This window comes from Balaenoptera acutorostrata, chromosome 9 (assembly GCF_949987535.1).
Source record: "Balaenoptera acutorostrata chromosome 9, mBalAcu1.1, whole genome shotgun sequence".
NCBI lineage: Eukaryota > Metazoa > Chordata > Mammalia > Artiodactyla > Balaenopteridae > Balaenoptera > Balaenoptera acutorostrata.
In genome coordinates this window covers 104,410,394-104,431,806 of record NC_080072.1, presented here as the reverse complement: position 1 = coordinate 104,431,806, position 21,413 = coordinate 104,410,394, and the positions used below count along the sequence as shown (strand labels likewise).

Genomic DNA, 21,413 nt, shown 5'->3' with positions numbered 1-21,413 from the left:
GACAGCAGAGGGCGCTGTGACTCTGACAGTATTTAACGGGGAGCCACCAGAAGGAGGAAGCAGGCCACAGGAAGGGTTCCAGTGGGTTGTTGCTTTTGTACTTTCTAAACTCACGATCTGTCTTTAGTGTACAATAAACACAGAGTGACATCCTTACAAGTAATCATGGAGTGTCCCCAGGACGGACTGGAACAGAACTGAGGGGCCAGAAGCTGCTTAGCTGTCAAACCACTTGGCTTGTGCCCAAATAGCACGAGGCCATAACCATTAATGCTTCTGGACTAAAATGGGAAGAAGAAAAAGCCTCCCTCATTTTTAATAACTTTATTCCCCAAACTTCAAAAATGAAATTGCCAAGTTAAGAACTTGCCTTGAAAAAAAAAATTCTAATTTATTATAAAGAAGGTCCGGGGCTTGGGAATTTTTTAATGCAGATTCCTAATTTTCCAAAGTGAGATTCTCCTGTGCATTTGAATAGATTATGCTCGGTATTGCTAGCCCTTAGCACAACGGGAACATTATTAAAACGACTGCCTGGGTCTCAGAGGAAGGGCCCTGCTTCTCCCTTCCTTTTTCATTTTGGGGACTTTGTAGCAGAGACTGTCCATTTCTACCTGTGGCAGAAACTGGGTTTCTGAGGAGGTGATAAAGAGATGTGCTCAGCAGTCCAGACCTTGAGGAAACAAGTCATACTGGGTCCAAAAGTAATGAGATTAGACCTGAAGGAATGAAGAGGAAGTGGGGGATACCTTCCAGAGAGCCCCGTTTAGGAAGTGATTCCCCTGTGTGCCTGGCCCACACTCCTACTGGGCCCGGCTTTCCTGAGAACACTGAATGTCAAAGAGCAGCTGATTCGCCAGGACGATGGGCTTCGCCTGAGAAGCGGGGGCTCAGCCTCTGACAGCACAAAGGGAGGAAGGCAGGAGGAAGAGCAAGTTCCCCAGCAGAAAACTCGCATGGAAGACATTCCCATGCGGCAGCCACTCCTAGAAGCCCCGAAGAGTGGGGAGAAGGGCGCCCCGAAAGCCAGCTGGCCTCAAAGTCTAGCACTCTGGAGAGAACAGCCCTTCCCCGTGAGTCAGAAGACTTTGTCCTGCAAAGTCCTCACCCACCTCCTCCACCCCACCCATTCCGTCCATGCCCTAAGTTCTCCCCAGGATCCCCCATCCTGGTCAGTTTCCTTGGGAACCAGTTTGGCTCAGGGAAGGCCCATGGGAATCTAGCCACAGCCTAGAAGCCTAGCCGAGGCCATAAAGACCCCAGGCCTTGGCCTGGTCACTTTACCATGGACACTGAGACTTCATTCCTGGGCCTCTGGGGTTACGCGGAGATGTGTGGCTTCCCCGGAACAAATTATTCCTTGGCTGTATATGTGAGTATTTTCGATGGCTAGGTTCTGGTGGCTCCTCAGAGAAGAGAGCCTCGGGACAGCCCCTGCGTTGGGCTTCTGCTCTGAGGCCTTGGATGGGGGACTGGAGCCTTCCTTCCTCCCCCAAAAGGCTAGAGCACCTCAGCGGTGGCTTCCGGGGGGCTGAGCACCTTAGGGTTGCAATCCCACCTCCCCACCTCCCTCGGCAGCTGGGATGGATGAATCCTCAGCTGTATGCTGAGAATTAAATTAGCCTCCTCTACTTCACTGCACCCGGATCAGCATTTCTGGACAACACAGGCCCTCACTGCAGCTCTCCTGCTAATGCCCACCAAACCCAAACGTCTCCCAGCTGCCCAGGAAGGCAAAACAGGGGGTGGGGCTGGAGGCAGAGAGGCAGCTGCCACCAGCTGTGCCAATCCAGTGCTCTCTGACCTCTCGGCCCTGCCCTGGTCTGTCCCTGAGCCTTGGGGATGGGAGTGCGGGCCTCGGCACCCTCCACCTGCTAAACACAGGCAGTGTCCCGGTTGCCATACCCCAGCCCCACTGCGGAGCTCGGAGAGCAGCATCCAGCTACAAAAGAAATGGAGCTGGTGTTCCTGCCTCTTCATCAACACCCCAGGTGCCCCAGCACTGCCTAAGCAGATAGCAGATGGGTCTGCTCTACTGAGGGAGGATGGTGTTTGTCCCCCATTATGGCCCTTACGTTCCTAGGTCTCCACTGGTCCAGGCCGAGTTGGTTCTGACTACAGAGGGAAAGGCCCTGGCATAGCTGCACACTTGGAAGCTTTCAAACAGAGGAACTGTGCAAATGCCAAGTCCAAACCATGGTCGTTTGTACAGAGCTACTGACGTGAACAGAGGGTCTGCTGAAGCTGAGGTCAGGGTGGGGAGAGCCCAGGAAGGAGCACGGAGTTGAAATGTGGGAGCGGGGTCGGGGGTGGGACAAAAGGACATGCGCTCAAAGGTCAGTGCTTCTGCACTTATACAGGGGTAGGAGTCAGTGGGGGTCCGCGTGCTGGACACCCCGTAAAGCAGTCATTTCATGGGTGGATAACAGGATAGATAGGGCAGCACCGTATGCTCACACCAGGCTGCGGGTGTCGGGGCCACAGGACCTAAAGTGATGCACCCTGGGTCTGCGTCTTCGTGTCCTTCCCATACAGCACAGAGCTTCCCTGTGGTCAGGAGAAGGGCTGTGTCTGAAACCCTAATGAGTGAGGGATAGCAGAGCAGGGCAAAGACTGGCGACGGAGAAAGAATGAGAATGATGGCCTGGCACACAGTAGGGGCTCACTGCACATTTGTGAAGTGAATGAAGGAATATTCTAGCTGGCTGCATTTCACATTATAGGTACTCAATTAATAATAATTGAGAAAGTGCACAGGGAAGTGCGAAGGTGGAGGCTTCTGTGAACACACAGCCTCATGATGAATTCTGAGTCTCAAAGAACCAAGAGTGGAGGGAAGGCGCACGCGCGGGGGCAAAGATCAGAAGTGACTGGTCTCCAGGACCTCCAGAGACCAACCCACAGAAGCTGGGCCAGGCTTCCAGAGGAGGAGAGGAGAGAACAGGAAGACAGGGTGACCTGCAGGAGGTGCAGCCAGGAAGAACTCGGCGGGGTCTGCCGTATCTGAGCTGAGGGATGGAAACTGGGAACCAGAGGAAAGGATGGGAGAGTGTAGGGAAACAGCCCTGGCCTTTTTCTGGATAGAAGCTGGCAGAGTCCTGAAGAGAAGGGAGATTCCTCCAATAGGCAGGCAGAGACTGGTGACTAGGGGGATCTGGCAGAGGAAACCTCTGATCAAGAGTTTCCCCAAACACTCAGAGGCAGACTCGATTCACCTGTACCTGGGCCTCCCAGAGTGAGGGGCTCAGTGCGTTTGTCTGACGTCTGCTCTGAGCAGTGACGGGGGCGGGGGTGTGTGGCACAGGCCCGTGGCTAGGTGCAGCACCCTGGGGTGCCACGGTCCTCCATGCCGATGACAGATCCTCAGGTGCGATCTGAACCCAGGGCTTTGCCAAGTGCATGACTCCCCTCAGGGGTCTGGCTTTGCCGGGCTCTCCCAGAGAGGCGCCCCAGGCCGGGCAGAGGAAGAGCTGAGGGAGGCCTGGCCCTGCCCTCCGCCCCCGGGAAGGCCACCACACCCCTCCCGGCGGTCAGTCGCACTCACCTGTGGGCTGTCCTGGTAGGGAGGGGGAGGGACATTCTGCGTGGCCATCATCGTCAGAGCGGGGGCTGGGGAGGCATGTTGCATCATGGGATGGATTCACATGGAGGATCTGTGGCGGGAGAAACGGGGCCGCACCGTTAATAGCTGAGCGCAGGGAGCCCCAGGGCCCAGCGGCTGGACATGCTCCCAGGCTGGGCCACCAGGACTGACTGGATACAGCAAGGGCTGGAAGCCCTTCGGGGGGGACGAATGAGAGTTCAGGGGAGAAGCCTGGGTGGGGTGAGGCTTGCTGCGCTACGCTGACTTGCAAGAAACACTATTCAAATCACATGTAAAACAACCTGTGCACCCGCACCCCTGCTTTGTTCAGTACCAGCTCTGGCCTGGGGGGGGGGCGGGGCTTGGCTGGGGGCAGCTCAGGGGAATTGGCGGCCATGAGGGCACCGCACGGTCAAGGGTGCTTTCCCTTCCCCAGGCCTCCCGGAGCTGCCACCTGCACCCTCGGGGCGGAAGCCTCAGCCCTCACGGTTCCAGATCCCCCCTCCCGGTCCCCAGGGTCTGCCAGCACCACACTAACCCCCCCAAGGTGTGCTCACGACGCCCCCTAGTGGTGGAGAGGGACGTGGGGCGCTGGTTCCTCCTCAGACTCGAGGGCGGAGCAAGTACCCTGGGGCGACCACCGGGCGGTGTGCCGGGAAGGGAAGGAGGCCGGGAACAGGGACCACGGCCACACAGACGTGCCTGCACGCTCTCTTAGAAGACTTTCCTTGGCCTTGGTTCAACCCAGAGTTCAACCACACCTGGGGCCAGAAGAGCCGCCCGAAGCAAATGGTCCTCTTACAGAGGCGGAGGCAGAAGGCAAGAGGAGAGAAGTGTGTGTGTTTCGGGGGGAGGGGAGTGCTGGGGAAGCCGGGATGGACCCAAGCTCTCCAGATTCCCCGTTCCGGGCTGCTCTACTGTACCAATCCCCCACCCCACCCCATCACCCGTAAGCGAGCTGCCCCCTTTGGCCTCGAGGTCTCTTCTTGAATCACAAAGTGGTGCGTAAGTGGAGACAGTCTGGCAGTGCCACCCAAGGAAACAGAATGCTGCGAGAGCTGTTTAGCTGCAGGAGATGCCCTGAAATATTTAGAGCTGGAAACCACGCCTAATTGCCTGATACAGGAGGGCGCTGATGAGCGGGCAGCCTTGGAGAGTATGACAGTCAGACCGTCCCTCTCCTTCCTTCCTCTCCCTGGGGACCTCGGGGCTCCATCCTCTTCCCACCTGATGTCCTCCCACCACACCCTCCCCAGGGTCTTCCAAAATGTTCACATACCTGAATTCTGTGGGAGTTTGAGGGAGTCAAAGGGAGGGTCTCCAGGACCCTATGTGGAGTGTGTGTGTGTGTGTGTGTGTGTCTTGTTGTGTTGGTTCTTTTTCAGGAAGAGGTGGACAGATCAGCTCTGGCTGACCTGAGTCTCCAAAGTACCAGGTGTGCTTTGACCTGAAGCACACGTGTGAAAGCACTGGAAATTCAGACATTCATTCAACGAATGTTTATCCGGTGTCAACTACATGCAAAGAACTGTGCTGGGGTGGGGAGACAGATGAGAGGAAGCAAGGCCTTCTCCCGAGGGAGGGAGGTGATGGTCCAGCGGGAAGGAAGAAAGTGAACAGAGGTTCCCGTGGAGAAGGCACAGGGAGGGATGCCTTTTCCTGTGTGAAAACGTCGAGACTGCAGGTAATTCCTCTTTGCCCCACCGCTACCTCTACCTCGCCCACCCTGGCCTCACTTCAGAAGATGGACCGCCAGGACGTCTTTGCAGCAAAAGCACCCAGGATCACCCCGTCTCACACACACTAGGCACCAAGATCCAGGCTTTACTTCTGCAAAGAGGCTCGGAAGGGGGCCCTGGGGAAGCCAAACTCCACAGGTGGGGAACCATTGCCTATTTTCATGGCTGGGTCTTGTCTGGGAGGTGGAAAACACCCAAGGAAGGAAAGAGCGGAGTGAAGAGGGTTCGGTGGGGGAGGGAAGAGGATATAGACTCCTTGAGACATCAGAAAGAACGTCCAGAATGAAGACTTCTGAGATATTAAATTGGGCGTGGAATCTCTCTCTTTTGGACCCGGAGGGAATAAAGGAAAAAGGGGTATTTCAGGGGTGTGCTAGGCTCAGCCTTTCCTGGGACTCTGGCAGATGAGGTAACTTTGGATGAGGCCTACGGGTACTGATCCCTTCCCGGGAGCACCAATCTTAGATGCTCCTTGGCCGGAAAAAGCGAACTTCTGAGGGGCTGCAGTGCCAGCAGCCTCCAGAAGAGGGAGCCTGGGGGCAGAGTCTGGAGGCAGATTTTCTCCCCTTTTAGGGGCAACCAGTTCCCTTCCACCTTGGGTTTGGGTCTTTTGGTACCTCATTCCACGGATGAGAAAGTTATCACAAAGGCAAAGCAAAAGAAGGTCAATGAGGAGGATCTGGGGTGAAAAGAGGGCTCTTTAGTCTGCATTCTTTTGTTCACTGTCAATCAACGGGAGGTAGGGTCTTTTTAGAGTCTCTGTCCCTAGAAATACTTGCAACAGCTGGATAGCTGCCCTACCTGGGGGTAAAGAGAGATGGCTAAGAGTAGTCTGCACCCAGAAACCACCACCGTCCAGGCTGAGAAGAGATTTTTCAGTCTGCAGCCTGCTGGACTGTGGAGCAGGGGCCAGAGGCCACGGGAACAATTTTCTGAGGACCCAGATGGCCCTTGCCCCTCCCCCTCCTCCCCTCTGGGGTCACCACAGGCCACTAGGCCACTGCCCCATTGCCCTCTGGGGGCTTCTCCTGCAAGAAAACAGGAGGCCTTTTCATCAGGGGCTTAAGTTTCCTTCCCTGCTCGCTCAGGCACAGAAGCGTCTGGTAACCTGATGCTGGGGGAGACCTGGTGCCCATCTCCGGAAGCTCGCCCTTTTCTTCACACGCCCCCTCACCCGCACATGCGCTCCTTCCTCCCTCCAGCTGGGCTTGGGGGGGCTGAGGGTCCATGTGGGACCATCCCCGAGAGGAGCGTGGGAATCTGACTTCTCTGAGCTGAGGCTCTACAGCTGGGATGCGGGGAGCTCCCTGAGCCATCGCTGGGCACCCGGGCCTCTGGGGAAACCTGCCGTTTTTGCGCTTCCTTTGGGAGCGTGGAGGGCACAGCAGGCCTGTCCAGGGCCTCCGAGCATGTGTCTGTGGCCGGAGGCTGCTCCGCCCTGCCCAGGGGCCCCAGCCCTCTGTCACCAGACACCAGGTCACCGGAGGCAGCACAGCCAAGACGCAAACGGAGGACACAGGAGGAGTGATTTACCACCGAGAAATTTCCCATGTCAAAAGATTGTTTTTAACGTTGAAAACTTTTCTTAGATGGCAGCTAGGAGGGAAAAAAAAACAAAACAAAACCCTAATGCAACACTCAACCCCACAATGATATCCAAGAAAAAATAATTTGTCACTGACATTATCTTCAAAAGGAGCTAAAACTGCCATTTTCCAGAGCTCAGGAGCCGAGGAAGGCAGTGCGCACAGGCTGGGGGTGGCTGAGGGGGCTTGAAGGACACGGCTCGGGAAGAGGCGAGGGGCAGCCCCGAGCACCCACTCCCTCTGTTTCCTCAACTCCAGCTCCCCAGCCAGGTGAGGCCCTCCATCTGGAGCCCAAACGCCAGCGCGTTGACAAACAGGCTTAGAAAAAAGATCCAAGCTCGTTAGGAAGGAGCTCATTAGGACTTGTTGACATGAAACCCATTAGACCAATTAACATTCCATTAACGGCCTGGGGCACCAAGGGGTTAACGGTGCCCGGCAGTAATTGGGCTGGGGTGCCGGGTTGGGGGCTCAGGGCCTTAAGGATGAGAAACAAAGCGTAATTGGGAACTCTCGGACCAGCCAGCCCCACAGCATCCGTTCTTGCTCCCTGACCCTGGCTGAGCCTCCGCTGTAGGGCCTGAGGTAGGAGAGGCGATGAAGGGACCAACTTCCCTGTGGCCCCGCACTGTCCCAGCCCATCGACTGGAGACTGGGCGGGTGGCTGGCACAGGATAGGGTGGGGGGACATTTCCACCCTCTTGCACTCTGATGGTCTTGTTTTCTTCATCCACCCCTCCCTTCCCCTCCCCCTCTCCACACCCCGCTTCTGGTCCAGTTTCTCTCTCAGCCCCGAGAAGTAAGTCTCCTCTCCTCTCCTGGATAGGTTTTCAAAAATGTTGCCCACTCTTACAGAACCTCTTTGGAGAAGCTAGAATCCTTGAAGGCCCAGAGCCTAACTCATCTGAAGAGTGTTGTAAGTCCGGGCAGAGGAGTCGGGGAGCGAGCACTGGCCCTGCTCTCCTTCCTTCCTTCCCTCCCTCCCTCCCTCCCTCCTTTCTTCCACATCAGGGCAGCTAAGAGGCAGCGGTGAGGCCCCCTAGGAGCCCTTCTGGACACACACTAGAGGTATTTTATCATTTGCCTTCCCTTGCTGCAAGAAGACGCTGTGGAAGTCTGGGCCTCAAGTTTCCTCATCTGTAAACTCCCATGATCAGACAGAGCCTGTGCTTAGGGTCAAAAACGTCTGGATTCCACAGCCAGCTCTGCCATTTCTCTGTGCGACCTGCACAAGTCACTTTCTCTCTAGGTCTGCAAAATGAGGGAATTCACCAGAATATTCTGAAAGTCTTTGCCCATGGTTAGCGCTGAACACAAGCTCTGCTGAGTGGAATGGAAATATCTGAAGCTCCATTCCAAAGGCTCCCTCATTTGAGAGTGAGGGAAGGAGGTCCCTGAGGCCGAGAGAGCCAGGAGCCCTCCTCCGCGTCCCCCCAGCCGAGGAGCCCCCAGGTGGCTACCACCCCCTCCCCCAACCCCAGGTCCGCCCCTCTGAGCAGCTGCCCAGGCCTGGGTTCTGACGTCTAGACAGATTTGCAGGAGGCTGAAATAACACCGTGAACTCAGCAGGAGGGACCAAAAGGCCGCATTAGTAACCTGGCTGGCTTCGGCTTCTCCCTCCGGAGCAGCCGCCTCAAGCCTGGCGCAATGCCGTTTATTTTCCTTCCGCGGAGAGCCTGGTCCAAAATGAGTCTCGGGCCCAGCTCCCTTCCCAGAAGCTGCCTGTAGGTGGCGCCGCGGAGCCCCGCTTTAATTGCATTATATAATATAACCTGTTTACTAAATCATGTAATCAGTCGCTTTAGGATTTACAGCTTCGGATGTGTACAGAGGATTGGACTTTGAGTCAAATTTAAAAACAAATAAGAACGAGAGGCAGCTGTTGCTGATAGTGTGATATTCATCTTTTGGAAACAAATTCACCCCACTGCTATAAATTATGCCTGGAAAAAAAAAAGTGTTGGTGGTGGGAAGGAGTTGGCTACGGCTCCTCTGCTGGCAACTCAGAGCGATGAATCTTGAAATAACGGTGTCAACCTGTCACTGATTTCATGTGACTCTGTGGATTTATCTAAAGAAACGCAGGCGTGCGTGCGTGCGCGCACACACACACACACACACACACACACCCCAGGTCTCTTCCCAAAACCCAGTAAGGGCTAGAAACCGCAGCTGAGAGCTGAGTGGCCAAAGGAACTCGATGGTCTCCAAGCCTTGGTGTGTGGAGTCAGTACCGCAGTGACAAGGGCGAGGCCAGTGTGGGGATGGAGGGGAGGACGGAGGTGAGAGAGAGGGTGCACCTGTGGGTGGGAAGCTTCACAATGTGAGGTCTGGTGGAAGTGTTTCAAAGTGAGGGAGAAGTGAAGGGTCCTGTGGAATGGGAAAGGGCCAGCACCCCCAGGATCTACGCCCTCACAGCTCAGCAAGCGCTGGACCTGGGCCTTTTCACCCCAAGTGTTCTGGGAGCTGGGCGGAAGCTCAGGGCCTGAGGTGATGGGAACGCCGTGGCCTAGCGGGTGCTGCTCCCCCGCCCCATCTTTCTGACCTCGGGGTGTTGGGGGCAAAGAGAATCCTCTAGTCTGATAAGACCAGGCTCACACAGTAGGGGCGTGGGAGCCAGGAAGGTCACTGTGTCTCCACTGAAGGAAGGACGGTGGGGAAAAGCTGAACAGGATCTGCACTCAGGATCAGATCCCCGGCTCACTCGCTGTGCTGCAGGCTGGCTGGCTAAGAGGTCACACCTCCCCCCTTACCCGGGTTCTGGGGGCCACTGCACCAGGCACAGAGCCCAAGTCCTGGCAGAACGTCCCAGCCAGAAGGGCCACTTCCCTGGTGCCCCTCCGGTTCCTGCTGGGAACTCTCAGCGGGAAATAATTCTCTGCTGACTTGAGAAGCAGCAGAGATGACAACCAAGACAGTAGGCAACTCAGGCCCCTTGGCCACCCACAGCCCTCTGCTCTGATTGTGCTTCACTGCTTTTCTGGGAAGCCCACTTGGGAGGTGGTCCAGGTCATGCCCTCTCGTGATGGCGCTGGTCTCTAGGAAACAGAGGAGCCAGCAGGGGCCAGCATGAGTTTGACCAGCTCTGCCGGCTTCCGCCGCCCTGCGAGATGGGAAATCGCCCTCTCTCCCCACCTCTCTCTCCTCCTTCAGCCCTGAACCACCATGTGGTCTTTGGAAGGGGTAGGAGCTGACTGTGAACCGTCCCAGCAGCGAGGCCCCCTCCTCGGCCTGTCCAAGGGCCTCCCCCTCCTCTCCTTCCCCATGCCCAAGGCGATTTTGCTCTTTGCTCTTTATCTGGAATAACAATATATCCCCCGTGGGGGCGGGTCAACAGGGTCATTTATGCGCTCACGGATCCCTGGGGATGAGCCAGAGCTCCCTGGGAGACCCAGTCCTGGGAGGAAGGGGATTATTATACTCCACCTTGGATCCCAGTGTGTCCACAGTGTAGTGGGGGGAGCTTCATGGTGACATTCCCTGCGTGGGGTGGAGCTGTTGGGAATCTCAGACCCATGTCAGTCACCCTCCACACCCCTGACCGGGTTTCCCAGGCAGGAGCCCCCTCCTGCCCCACTGCCTCTGACTCATGGGGGCCCCCCAGCACATCAGGGCCCAGAGTCAGGGCTGTAGCTTTCTCTTCTTTACTCCCCCAGTTCAGCTCGTTTTCATTTTGGCTTCAAAAAAATAACGGACCAGGGTCAGAGTTAGGGGAGCAGCCCTCGCTCTGGCCCTGGCATCTCTCCTGCCTGCTGTTGCTTCTCACACGAGGACCAGAAAGTGACAGAGTCTCCCGCTTTCCTCCCTGCCTTGGCTGTCACACCTTTTCTGGCTTCAAAAAGCCGCTGATATATTTTACAAACTGAAACAGCAATTTAATTCCCCCTGATAGCGGCAATTGTCCATTAGATCTTCCTACCGGGGAGCTTAACAATAATTCCTTTCATCTGACTGCTTGCTTCTTCTTGATCTGAGAATCAATCCCATAAATAGCAGGCAAGAGTTTTCACATTACTCTCCCTCTCTAGCTTTTAGCATTCTGATGAAGATTCTCATCTCCTCTTTAAGCACTTTACAACTTGGCAATTTTTCCCCCTTTGGTTCCTTTAAACAAAATAAAACAAAAAAAAAACAGAAAGGGAGAAAAAAAAGCATGCTAGCTATAAGGGTAAGCACAGCCCTGCATTCTTCTCACAGAGAAGTGGTTTGCAGCCTCTCCTGCTGGGAGGCAGGGGGATGACAGCAATGACCTCTAATGGTCACCTCCAATCTGCATTAAAGCAGGTGCTGCTCTGCCCCAGAGGCACCATCAGTCTGGTCCTAAATTTCACACTCACCCACAGTTGGGTCCTGCTTTGGCCAGTGATGCTCGACTTAGAACGTATTTTCCCTTTCCAGGAGCCCCCTCCGCTGTCACTGCATCCCAAGAATGGGGGTCGGGAGGCCATCGCTGGTTCCCGTCACTGAAGCCTCTCCCCACACCCATGACCAGCTTCCCGCCCATCCCTCAGGCAACTCTCGAACCTGGAGGTGGGATTCTGCCCTCTCTTTTTCATCTCCAGCCCCCTTCCTCTCTATCCAAACAGCATGAGTGGGAGAGGTGGGGAGGAACAGAGAAAGGAGAGAGCTTGAGGCTTTTCGTTCAATTATTTTTCTTCTCTTTCAAACATCCAGGCAGCCCTAGTGGTCCGGGGCAGAGGAGGGCCCTGCAGCTCCTCCGTGGGAGCAGTGCGGGTGGATTGCCAGGGCAGCTGGGAGCCCCGGCCTTCTCCCTTGGGGTCCCGTCACATGCTCCTTGTCTGCACACACGTGTAGAGAAACAAATCTAAAAATGAACCCAGGGACTGAAATCCCCCTCGACAAACCTGATTCCCAGGTTTATTATTATTTGTCGAGAGCTGACGGCAGTCGCTGCTCAGGAACCGAGCTGAGAAAACAACTTGGGCTGGGTCCCTGAGGCTCGCAATACAACAGAGACAGACAAACAGCTCAGACGCTGGGGACCCCAGTTGGAAGGAGAGTTTCTGCTTCTGCTGCCCTAACTGCCTGCTCCCTCCCATCAGCCTTTCTCTTCTCGGAGACAGTTGCCTTGGAGGCTGCCACTCCCTGGGCGCCAGGAAGAGGAAGGACAGCAGGAGAAGTGAGGGACCAAGAAGGGATGGGGAGGGAGGGGTCTGGGTCGGGGGGAGTCCACAGAGGTAAGGGACCCTGGTGCCTGTCCGGTGTGTCACCCACAATGCTCTCAGATTCTCCTGGAAGCAGAGGATGCTAAAAGGGTCAGCCAGGCCCCTTCTCTCTCTGAGAAGGACTGCACCACGTCCTCTGGCTGGATGATATCTGGTTCCATTTTTTTAAATTGCCTCCAGAAAAAAAAAAAAAAAAGGTCAAGAATCAGGGCTGTGGAAGCAAGTGGCCCTTTGGGCTCAGTTTATCATTGAAAAGCCACCCATCCCTGATACTTCCTGACTCAGCCAACAGCTGTCCTCCCCCTGGGCCTCTGTGGGGACCCAGGTGAGCTCGTGAGGAAAAGGTAGGGGGACCAGGTAGAGTCCACAGTAATGAGGTCAACTTGTGGGAGGAAAGGACGCCAGCTGGCCTGCTTCAACCCTTGGTCCTCACTGCTGTTTGGAACGAGAGCAGGTACACTGGCTCTGTGTTCCTGATCCCTCAGAAAGGCAGCCCCAGTGGGGAGGGGGAGGAGGGGAGGATGGAGGCTGCCATTGAGAGGTGCTGATGCAGGGCAGCGAGTCCATCCCTGGGCATCACCATCTAAGCCCCAGCTGAGCAGGCAAGCCCTGTCTACCTCCTGAGAAATGTTTCCTCCACGCCTCTTGCTGTGCTTCTCTGCTGGCAAGGCCCTCTATATGACACTACCGCACTCTTTCCTTCATCAAAACTTTGCTCAGAAGCCTACTCCATGAAGCCTTCTTTACTTTCCACTCCTGGACCGTCCTCTCACTGGGAGCCCTGCCGCTGGGCAGAAGGAGGGCACGTAGCATGATTTAGCACGACGCATGTTCCTGCGTTACGGAAAAACTACTTCCCAGCCACGTCCCATCTTGCCCGTTGAACCCTCTCCTCCCCAGCAGACAAGATCATGGCTTTGCCTTGCATTTCATTCTGGGGGGAAAAAGTCTGTGCAATATGATTTCACAAGGTCTACCTCCTTACAGAGCCTGGATATATATACAATTACAATTAAATTTCTTTGGTTTACTGTTAAAATATCAAACAAACAAATCTGGGACGGATAAATTTTTAAGCCCCAGCAATCATTTACACCTCAGTGAGAATGAGTTTGTTTCCCTGGAGCCAGTTTTGCTCAGGGCGAGATGATACCCAGAATTATTAACGATTGCCATTTACTGAGCCCTCACCATGCACCAGGCATTATGCTAAGCTTCTTTCACAGATAACCTTGTTTATTTTTCCCAGCAACCATATGGTGTAGGTGTGATTGTTGTCTCCTTTCAAGGATGTGAACACTGAGGCTTGGAGAAATTGAGAGTTTCCAAATGTGACACACGGCCTGATTTCAGAGTCTAAACGTTTAACCTAGAGGTCTTGGGGCGGAGGTGGGGAACACCAGCGGAGGAGCAGAGCCCTGGAAATGGAGCAGGAGAAAGACAAGGCTGACTGTGGAAATACTACCATCTGCAGTCAGGACACCCAACATGGGCTGCCCTTCACTTCTTCTTTTTTTTTTTTTTTTTTAATATTATCTGGTTGCGCCGGGTCCCGGTTGCGCCTCGCTGGCCCCCCAGCTGCGGCCCGCGGGCTCCTCAGCTGTGGCATTCGAACTCCCAGTTGCAGCATGCATGTGGGATCCAGCCCCTCAACCAGGGATCGATCCCGGGCCCCCCCGCACTGGGAGCGTGGAGTCCCAAGCACTGCACCACCAGGGAAGTCCCTGCCCTTCACTTCTACATGCCCCGCATTTCCAGGAGTCGCATTGTATCAACACACCTAAACATCCCCCGTTTGCCAAATTTGCGCTTTTGTACCTCACTAACGAGCACGCACTTTGTGCCTGCAGATGGTGAGGCCTCCTAACAGCAACCGTTCATTTCCTTCAGCCCTGTCTTCTTTGGACAGCAGGGTGTGTGCAAATTTATTTAAATACTGTATTGCATTTGCTCTTATTATTGCATAAAAATGAGTGGAAGATGGAAAACAAAGTGCTGATAGCAGCGATGAGAAGTCAGGGCCTCATAAACTCGATGCAACCAAGACAGAGATGCTTCCATCATCGCTGAGAGAGGCAGGTCTGAGCTTCCATCGTGGACCCACTGGACTGTGGGTTCAATTATGAAGGGAAAGAACAAAATTCGAGAACGAACGTGAAATGATGGAACACATGGTTGAAGACTGCATGTAAAAGGCAGTGTGTAATGGGGAATCTGATCAAGTGTCTCAGCTGTGGGAGCAGAACGCTGGAGCTGGAGCTGGGTGGAGGTGGGGCTGTCTGTGCCCTGACACCACACGCCGCCGCAGGCAGCTCGGGGCCAGGGCTCTGACTCACATTGGCTGGGGTTCAGGCAGTGTCTCCTTCCCGTGCTGTGGTCCAGGTGGGGCGGGGCGGGGTGGAAGGGGGCGTGCAGTCAGCCTGCTCCCTATGACTGTCTCTGCTTGGCCTTTTCTCCCCACCACACCCATGGTTTTCCGGGGACCACCCACAGCTGCAAAGAAGTCCCTGTTCTGGAGGGAAATATGCCGTGACTCACAGGTTAAGGGGCACCTGGCTCTATCTTTGGAAAGCCTGTCCAATTGGGCAGTACTGGCTTTTTTTTCAGGTTGTGGGCACCCCATCCTTAGGGAGCATCTAGTCTTTGTCATATCTACCTGGGTCCTGACTTTATCCCCCTGCAGAAGCCCCTTCTTGCAAACCTTCTTTTCAGAGTCGCTTCCTTCCTCTCTCAGCCCAGAGGTTCCAGGCAGCATTCTGAAAGGGCGACCAGTAAAGACATCTTCGCAGGCCAGCAGTGGGGTTTTTACCCACACCCTCTGAAGCAGGAAGCAATTAAACAGAAGTGCAGAGGACCAGAGCTGTGTTCTACCTCCCGCTGGCTCCTGGCTGTCCCCTGCCAAGCTCTCTCCCCTTCAACATCCAGCCTTGGAAAAGGGTCTATAGTTCTCGGGTTTCTAACAGGGAAAACTTAGTCATATGCTGGCCCTTTCCACTGCACTCAACCAAGGAGAAGTGTTTCAGATTAGCAGCAGAATCTCTGAATACTAGCAGCTTGTCTGAAAATTATAACTCGCATCAAACCTTAATTCTGCCCTTTGCAATGATAACCCATTCCCTATCATTGTGGTCTCAGTGGAAGGAAAGAGTCCTGCCTTCAGTACAGAATCTTTGTGGACTTGAAGTTCAAGATTGTGCCTCTACTTGTGCCAGTAAGACAGACCCCAACTCTCATGGCAGGACAAGGACAGGAGGGGGGTGCGGTGGGGAGGAGACAATTTCACACAGTGGACTCTGGCCCTGGGGGACCAATTAGGGTGCACTGACTTAGAACAGAGAATGACCTTCTGGGATCTGAGCGCTTGTTGATCTGGGTCTTCCAGTATCTGGCCGGTTCAGGGAGAAGGAGTGCAGCATCTCAACTCCCAGAACTAGAGATTCTGTCCAGAGCAGATTGATCTGGGTAGGCAGGGGAGCTGCACATGAGGCACCTGCTCCCAGAGCCCATCTCTGGGGAGGGGAGGAAGAATAAACAGGAATTCTCGTCCAAGATGCCCCCCCAAGGGCACAGGTGGTCTCAGGCTGAGGCAGATCCCTGCTAACAGCAGGCCTCTCTGATCTCTTTTTTAGGGCCTGGCTGTCTCAGGTCAGAGCATCTGCTCTGCAGCCCTGGGAAGAGAAGTCTGCTGTCTCTTTGTTCTGGAATTCATAAAAGTGAAAAAAAGGATCTCACCTAATGAGGCCCTTGCCATGGTGAGGGATCATTTCATGGAACAGGAGCTGTGTGTGCATGTGAGCTGAGGCTGTGGGGAGTAGAGGAGATGGGCAGAGGGAGATGAAGAGGGAAGGAGGCCCATGTAAGAATGATCTGGAAGGTCAAGGAGAGAGGTCCCCAAGGGGGACATTCAGGGGATGCTGAAGAAATTTGAGGTTTCAGGGAACTGTCTTGGGAGGCTGGCCGCTACGGCTGCCCTACAGCTCAACCTCAGCTTTCCCCTCACTTCTCACTCTTAGCTGCTTCCCCAAGCCCAGGAGCAGTGTTGGACCCAAGGCTCCAGAGCAGACTCTCCAGAGCAGATTGCCGGAGGGCTGGCAGAGCAGTCACGGGTCTGACTGCTGCCCCGTACAGAGGAGAGATCCCATCCAAGTCCACGCGGCAAGTTGAGCTGGCATCCTAACCAGAACCCAATAGTCATTTACTGAGCACCTACTACGTGCCAGGCTCTGCGCTGGGCAGTGGACGTTCCAGAAGAAGAAAACAGAGACAACTGAGTGGAATAAATAAAGATATGAAATGAAGCAAGATAGGTGACTTCAGATTTAAAGGGATCCCAAGGGCTGAGGAAGAGAAATAAAAAAGGAGCAAACAAAATCTCAAGCCTCAGCACGTAGTGGTGAAATTTCAGAACTTTAAAAAGAACAGAAAGCTAAAAGTAGATTCTCACTGCAAGACTGGAAATAAGAAGGTGGTGGAGTAGCACCGTCAAGATCTATGAGAAAGAGGTGTTGAACTTGGGACCTGATCTGCGTTCTATCAGTCAAGTTCGAAGACAAGATAAAGTCCGTTTTGGACACGTGAAGACTCAGAGTTTACTTCCCTCCCATCAATATAAAAATAACTAGAGGTGGCATTCCAGCAAAACAAAGAAGTCGGAGGAAGAAGACAACAGAAAACAAGATAGAGCAGCCCAATGGGAGGGAAGGCAGCTGGAGGGAATGAGGGATGGCTGTCAAACTGGGGGCCTGGGAGATTCCAGGCAGCCGTCAAGTGGCGATGACAGGACTCCATTCCCTTTTCTGTGGTCAAATCGCACGATTTAGTTCTGTGGCTGAATAACATTTCCACCTTATAATCAACCTAGAGTCAGAATGCGGAGGTAACCACAGTTATTTAACAGCATATGAATCTTCTAAATCTTAACATAAAGGTAGCACACAGACGATTATACTAAATAGTATAACACTATGTACTATGTAATATATATGGACTGTATTATATATAATACTATAGACTAAAAATAAATAATATCAAATATAGTTTGATCAAACTAATACAAATTGGAAGGAGAAGAACGTGTGCTCATATCCCCAGCTTCCACAGGGGGGAGTTCATAAATAAACACATACATTGAAAAAGAGGGACTGAGGGATTTCCCTGGCGGTCCAATGGTTAAGACTCTGTGCTTCCACTGCAGAGGGCGAGGGTTCGATCCCTGGACGGGGAACTAAGATCCCATGTGCCGTGTGGAGCGGCCAAAAAAAATTAATAAATAAAATAAAATATCTTAAAAAAAAAAAGGACTGACGCATATTATATGACACAATAAGCGGCCACAAAATCAGCTAAATCAGAAACTGTTCGTCAGGGGTTAACTTTGGATGGTGAACCTAGTGGGTAGAGATGTGGGAAAGAAGGGAGGCTTTTTAGAATACTATGCAGCAGTCAAAAATAATGGAGTAGATCTATTTATTTTGATCTGGAAAACTCTCCATTATATAGCCTAGGTTAACAAGGCAAGTTTTTAGAACAGTGTTGAAAACATAATATTTAACTGTGTTCAACAAAACACCCAAACCAATAAGATGCAGTCCCTGTCCTCAAGGAAGCCCCGTCTGCAGCCCCTCTCCGTGTCCTCTGCCCTTCACCAAGCGGCCCGCTTCTGGATCGTCTCCCTCGCTCAGATTATTGCGAGATGCAGGTCCCTTTCTGTCCTAGGGAAGAGATGTTTTCTGTACGTTTCAAGTCACGAACGCATGTCCTTGACTACAAGTCATCAGTCCAAAGACTGGCCTGGATGAAGCCGCCCAGGAGAGGAAAGCTTCACACACAAGTAACCGGTGGGGGGAAAGCCAAGTGGGGAAGGAAAATCTGAAAATGACAGATGCCGAGGCTAAAAGGCACCTTACAGAGCTCTGGCCCACCTCCCTCACTCACAGATAAACCCACGTGGGGCCTGATGGAAGGTCGCGCCATGGAATTAGCGCCCAGAAGAGGGAGAGCCGGGCTTGCTTCCAGCCAGAGGCAGGAAGGGAGCCTGTGAGACGCTGAGGGCTGGAGTGGAGGCCTGATGCCAGGGCCCCGCAGAGAAGCCCACCGAGAGGCGGCAGGGGCGTGTAGGGCTGGGGTCCACGTCAGGAGCCGCTCAGAGAGCAGACGGCTTGGGCTGGATCATCCTTCCTTAGTGTCCACGGAAGCTGGAAAGAAGCAGCTTCACTGTGGGCAGGAGGGAGCGCAGTGGGGAGGGGCTGGGAGCGGAGCTGAGGTTTTCTGAGCGTCCAGCAGGTGCCAGACTCACGTGAGGCGCCAGCCGGCAGTTACAGCCTCTCCCCCTCACACAAGCCCTGTGAGGTAGACGTGATTATCCCAGTTACGTCAAGACAGTGACCGTTAGAAAACTTAAGTCACGTAACTTGCCCCAGATCCCACAGCCAGCAAATGGCAGAGCTAGAATCTGAGTCTGGGCTGGTCTGCTCCAAAGTCCCTGCTCAAGGAATCAGAGGGTGTCGATAAATATTGGTGGTAACCAATTGATGAGAGAAGTGTCTTTCCCAAACCGGGATACAGCTAATCCTTTTTCCTTCCAGAATCCTGCGTATGGACTCAGCCCCTCTACCCAATCCAAGAATATCCAGGCACATCTGCTGGCTCTGGGGGACTAGGGTTTACTGGCCCAGCAGGACCCTGAAAATGCCCACCTCGGAGGGGAACAGGATTGGGGCTCGACTCCTCCCAGCTCTGAGCCCTGACGTTGCCGCCGAGGACACGGAGCCTGCTGTGTCGGGCGTGGAGGGAGATGGGCTGGGACAGACCACGAGCACCGTGGGGAGGAGAGAAGCCGGAAGCCTGGATGCTTGGTTTCTGCTGCTCAGCTCCGTCCCTGCCCTCCGCCAACCCCAAGGGCACCCTCATCGCTCTCGCCCCCCCCCTCAGATGCTGTCCCTCCTCCCCCCACATCTCCCTAGGCACCTCCACCCCCACTGAGCCTCTGACTTCCGGGGGGAGGCAGGCAGGCCCAGGAGAGTATGTATGTCAGTTAGGGGTTGTCGTTGACACGTGGAGATCATTAACGAGGCTTATTTTTAAATTGTAATTGCAAAATGTAAATGCTCCCCAAACTGATGTGTAATTGCTACCCACTCCACCCCAGCCCTTCCCCTCTGGCGCCAGCTTTGCAAGGAGAGAATTAGAAAATAAAAAGGGGGTGGATTATGTAAGCAAAATGATTTTAAAAAAAGAGAGCGAGAGAGCTAAGAATTTAAGTGAGACAGCTGGCGGCTCCCTGATTGCCACACTTCCAGCTTAGCTGCAAAAATTGTCCTCGTCGATTGTACCCACCCAAGCAACAGTGTCAACTGTACTGAGTCCCCAGAACAGACCAGACTGGCACCCCCTTGGCAAGATGGCTCAGTGGTCTGTGTGTGTGTGTGTGTGTGTGTGTGTGTGTGTGTGTTGGGGAGTGAGGGGGAAGATCGGGGTGATGTTTGACGTTGCCTCCATCTCATCCATAGAAGCCTTCCATTCTACGGAAAGACACAACCCACAGTAGGACTTAGCAGTCCGTCAACCCACGTCCATCCTTCCCCAGATTCTACGTATTCTCCTCCACGTAGGGAGGGCCCGGGGAACCTCCCTTCTCCCTGGCATCTAGACTCCAGCATCTGCAGCATCAGCCTGGAGAGAAATAGGACTCTGCCTATTGAACTACCTCTGGAATAGGTACTTCGGCAGGAGGAAGCTCTTGCCAGGCCCAGAGACATAACTGAACTTGGGCAACAACACCCGTCCACGCTGGTTCACCAGGAATCTCTAACCCTTAACCTCCTTTTTCTCTTTTACCATCCGCCCCATCTCCGCCAAGCCCTCACCACAGCCACCATCTGCAGTGAATTCCTTTCCACGTCACTGTGTGCACAGGCTCTGAAGATTGTTGAAAAGACTGTCCCCCAAGTGGGCATCACTCAACCCACACTTGGGGGGGAAGCCCTGACCCCTGGGATATGCCCTCTTCTCTGGCTTTCACCTCTAGGAGCCCCAGCGTGCTCCCCACCCCGTAACACACCTAAAACAGAGCTCCCCAAACAGCCAGAGGGCACAGGAAGCAGACGGCCATGTCTGGCCAGTTCTGCCACTGTCAGACAGGCGGTCCTCTTCAGTATCCGTGGCTTTTCTGACTACCTGCCTCTCTCCCTCTCCTTCTCTTGAGAGAAACCAGCTTTTGTGAGGAATTTGGCAATGATTACTGTCCCCCCAAAATGAAGACAGGGGAACTAGAAGGTCATGGTGGCCCTAAGACATCAGGGAAACTTACAAAATCCCGGGCAGGGTCCTTTGGAGTTGGGGCCCCATCTCACCATAACAGATCCAGCCCTTATCATGGCATACTGGAAAGAAAAAAGGCTTGTTTTGGATAACTGGATTTCTAAATCCATGCCTATACTGATACTTAGGTCTGTGAGATCATGAAGTTACTTAAGGGGATTTAAAAAACCCTATCTGATAAGAGGATTAAGTGAGATTCTCTATTCAAAATGCTTTATACACTCTAAGGAACTATTTCTCATAGTTCATCACACACACTTGGGATACAGTTTCCTCCGTGTTCATGAAAAACACTTGGGGTACAGATTCTCGGTCTAAACCTGGACTCACAGTTCAGGGTCTCTGGTGTGAGGTCCAGGAGCTGAGTTTTTCACGAACACCCCCTGGTGATAACACTTGCTCCAGAGGGTTGTACAAGCATTACCGTCGTCGTGTGCGTAAGCAACAGCCCACCCATCTGTAGCAACAACAGTTTCTTGTTCACGGAATACGTAGAAGAAAAGAGAGGTATACGGGGACGAGGCACAGCCCTCGCCCCATCCTCCAGGAGCCGAGCAGAAACAATACACTGCTGTGCTTTCTGAGGTCGCGTGTGCACTAACTGTCAGCTACTGGTTCTCGAGGTCTTTGGAAGAAAAGATAACCTGCCTGGAGGGTTTAACTTTGTGTTAAAGGACGGAGAAACGTTTCTTACTGTTCGGGTGATCCCGGTGGCCTCTGGGATGGCCCTCAGGAGACTCACTCCCCTCTTCTCACTTCCAGCTGGGCCGGCAATTCTTCCTTGTTGGCTGGAGCCAGGGCACCTGTGAGAAAGGGCAGAGCAGCGCTCAGGAGGGGAGGCTCGAGGCGCAGGGAGCGAGGGGACGCGCTCCGTGCCCCGCTTCTCCCAGGCTGGCGGTAAAGGATTCTCCTTGTGCTCTACAGAGCTCCTACCACGCGACCATTCAGGCCCCTCTCCTCGCTGGCTGCTCAGACCCACCGGAGCTGCGTTAGAGCCCAA

At 53.9% G+C, this 21,413-nt stretch overlaps 1 protein-coding gene across 4 annotated transcripts in view; it reads right to left on the bottom strand.

Annotated features, from left to right (window-relative positions):
• PKNOX2 (PBX/knotted 1 homeobox 2) overlaps positions 1-21,413 on the bottom strand; it is a 259,497-nt gene that overhangs the window by 73,365 nt on the left and 164,719 nt on the right. For 2 of the 4 annotated variants that reach the window (XM_057553005.1, XM_057553008.1), the window contains exons 3-4: positions 21,108-21,216; positions 3,545-3,653 (exon numbers count right to left, since the gene is read on the bottom strand). In XM_057553005.1, coding sequence (XP_057408988.1) covers positions 3,545-3,631 — 87 coding nt within the window. In that variant the 5' untranslated portion in view covers positions 3,632-3,653; positions 21,108-21,216. Of the gene's footprint in view, positions 1-3,544; positions 3,654-20,402; positions 20,476-21,107; positions 21,217-21,413 lie in introns of all 4 variants that reach the window. The other 2 variants (XM_057553006.1, XM_057553007.1) reach the window with 2 other exon arrangements.